At 33.7% G+C, this 1,994-nt stretch overlaps 1 protein-coding gene across 1 annotated transcript in view; it reads left to right on the top strand.

Annotated features, from left to right (window-relative positions):
- LOC106875009 (uncharacterized) overlaps nucleotides 1–1,994 on the top strand; it is a 118,310-nt gene that overhangs the window by 95,318 nt on the left and 20,998 nt on the right. Inside the window, exon 52 of the mRNA XM_052971232.1 lies at nucleotides 122–324. Coding sequence (XP_052827192.1) covers nucleotides 122–324 — 203 coding nt within the window. The remainder of the gene's footprint in view (nucleotides 1–121; nucleotides 325–1,994) is intronic.

Here is a 1,994-nt window from a genome sequence, read left to right as displayed (position 1 = left end):
TATATATATATATATATATATATATATATATATATATATGTGTGTGTGTGTGTGTGTGTGAGTGTGTGTGTGTGTATATTTGCTTCTCTCTATACAATGTGTCTTTTATTACTTTCTGAAGAATGTGACGAAGATAATTATGACTACGCATCAGACAGTTGCACAGGTTGTAGAAAAGAGGTTTGCCACAGTGATAGAACGTACTGTTATGCTAAATCTAAGGAGAACTGCTGTGAATGTAAATACAAGACATCATTCAATGGTACAGCCTGTATTGACAGCAATGACTGCAATTGTCAAGATGAATTCGGTAATATTCGTAAGGTTAGTTCTGTAAATCATCAACTATTTTATATGTAGAGAACAATGCTGGATTAATCATTGTGCAAAATAAGCATGTGCTTAGGGTATCAAGGGAAGTTGGTCACCACAGAAATGATAAATGGTTTACAGCACAAAAGAAATTACTTTAAATTTACTAAAATAATATTTGAAGTGGTTTATATGATCAGAAATACAATTTTGAAGTGTTGTCATAGTGAAGATCTGATCAAAGACTTTGCAATTAAAAAAATGTAGGAGATAACTTTTTAAATATAAATAAAAGGGAAGTATACAAAAATAAACATTATTTCCCATCTTTGTTAGTTTCGTTTCATTTTGAAAACATGAAAATTTATTTTATGGTTTATTATAGTTTATATGCTGGTGTACCAACATTTTTTAAGTGCTCAGGGCCTCTGTGATTCTTAATCTGGCCCTGGTAGGGAAGAATAGATGAGACAAGATAACTGTAAGTTTAAGAGCCTTGAATATAGATCACATGGTTAAGAGTTCAAAATTTACAAGAGCAAAACTTACGTTTGGTTGCCACAATTTGTTGAACTCACACTCATTTATGGTGTCATGGAATTGACTATTTTTTTATGCAAGGAAGAATAGATGAGGCAAGATGACTATGAAATTAAGAAGCTGGAATATGGATGTACTGAACTGAGCACAGTTTGCAGGTGATCTAGCTGTAAAATAATTCCATTCACATTATAATAGCATTGAATAATGAATATAAATTAACAGCATACATACATATATGCATACATACATGCACATATATGTGAAGACCTGTTGGAGCAAGCGAAAGTGAAATCGTGATGGCACCTGTGCCCAGCGTCGCCTTCCTGGCACATGTAAAGACATTTGAGCGAAATCGCTGCCAGTGCCACTGGACTGGCTCCTGTGCAGGTGGCATGTAAAAAACACCATTTTGAGCGTGGCCGTTGCCAGTACTGCCTGACTGGCCTTCGTGCCGGTGGCATGTAAAAGCACCCACTACACACTCTGTGTGGTTGGCGTTAGGAAGGGCATCCAGCTGTAGAAACTCTGCCAAATCAGATTGGAGCCTGGTGTAGCCATCTGGTTCACCAGTCCTCAGTCAAATCGTCCAACCCATGCTAGCATGGAAAGCGGACGTTAAACGATGATGATGATGATGATGATATCTGTTTATCTATTTGTATATGTATCTATCTGTTTATCTCTCCGTCTATACATACACACATGCATACAAACAGGTTATGAAAGGGTTATCGGTTTGAGCTTGAACTAGCAAAACAAAACTTGCATTAACCCTTTAGCATTTAAACTGACCTATCTGGCCCAAATATTCGACCTGTGTTATGTTGAAACTGGGCAGATCTTGCCTCTCACACCTACCCTACTATGTTATTCTAAAATCAAGCAGTCATATCATTAAAATCCTGAAGCTATGAGATAATGTATGATTAATTTAAAGCAATATGAATACATTTGACTGAGTAATCTAAACATTAAAGAATTAAATTACATAAATGCATGTCAGATTGTTTACTATATAATAATAATAATAATAATAATAATAATAATAAAAACAATAATAATAATAATGATAATAATAATAATAATAATAATAATAATAATAATAATAATAAAAACAATAATAATAATAATGATAATAA

Source organism: Octopus bimaculoides, chromosome 10 (assembly GCF_001194135.2).
Source record: "Octopus bimaculoides isolate UCB-OBI-ISO-001 chromosome 10, ASM119413v2, whole genome shotgun sequence".
Lineage (NCBI taxonomy): Eukaryota > Metazoa > Mollusca > Cephalopoda > Octopoda > Octopodidae > Octopus > Octopus bimaculoides.
Note: the sequence above shows the minus strand (reverse complement) of the source record. Positions and strands in the feature narration are given on the sequence as shown.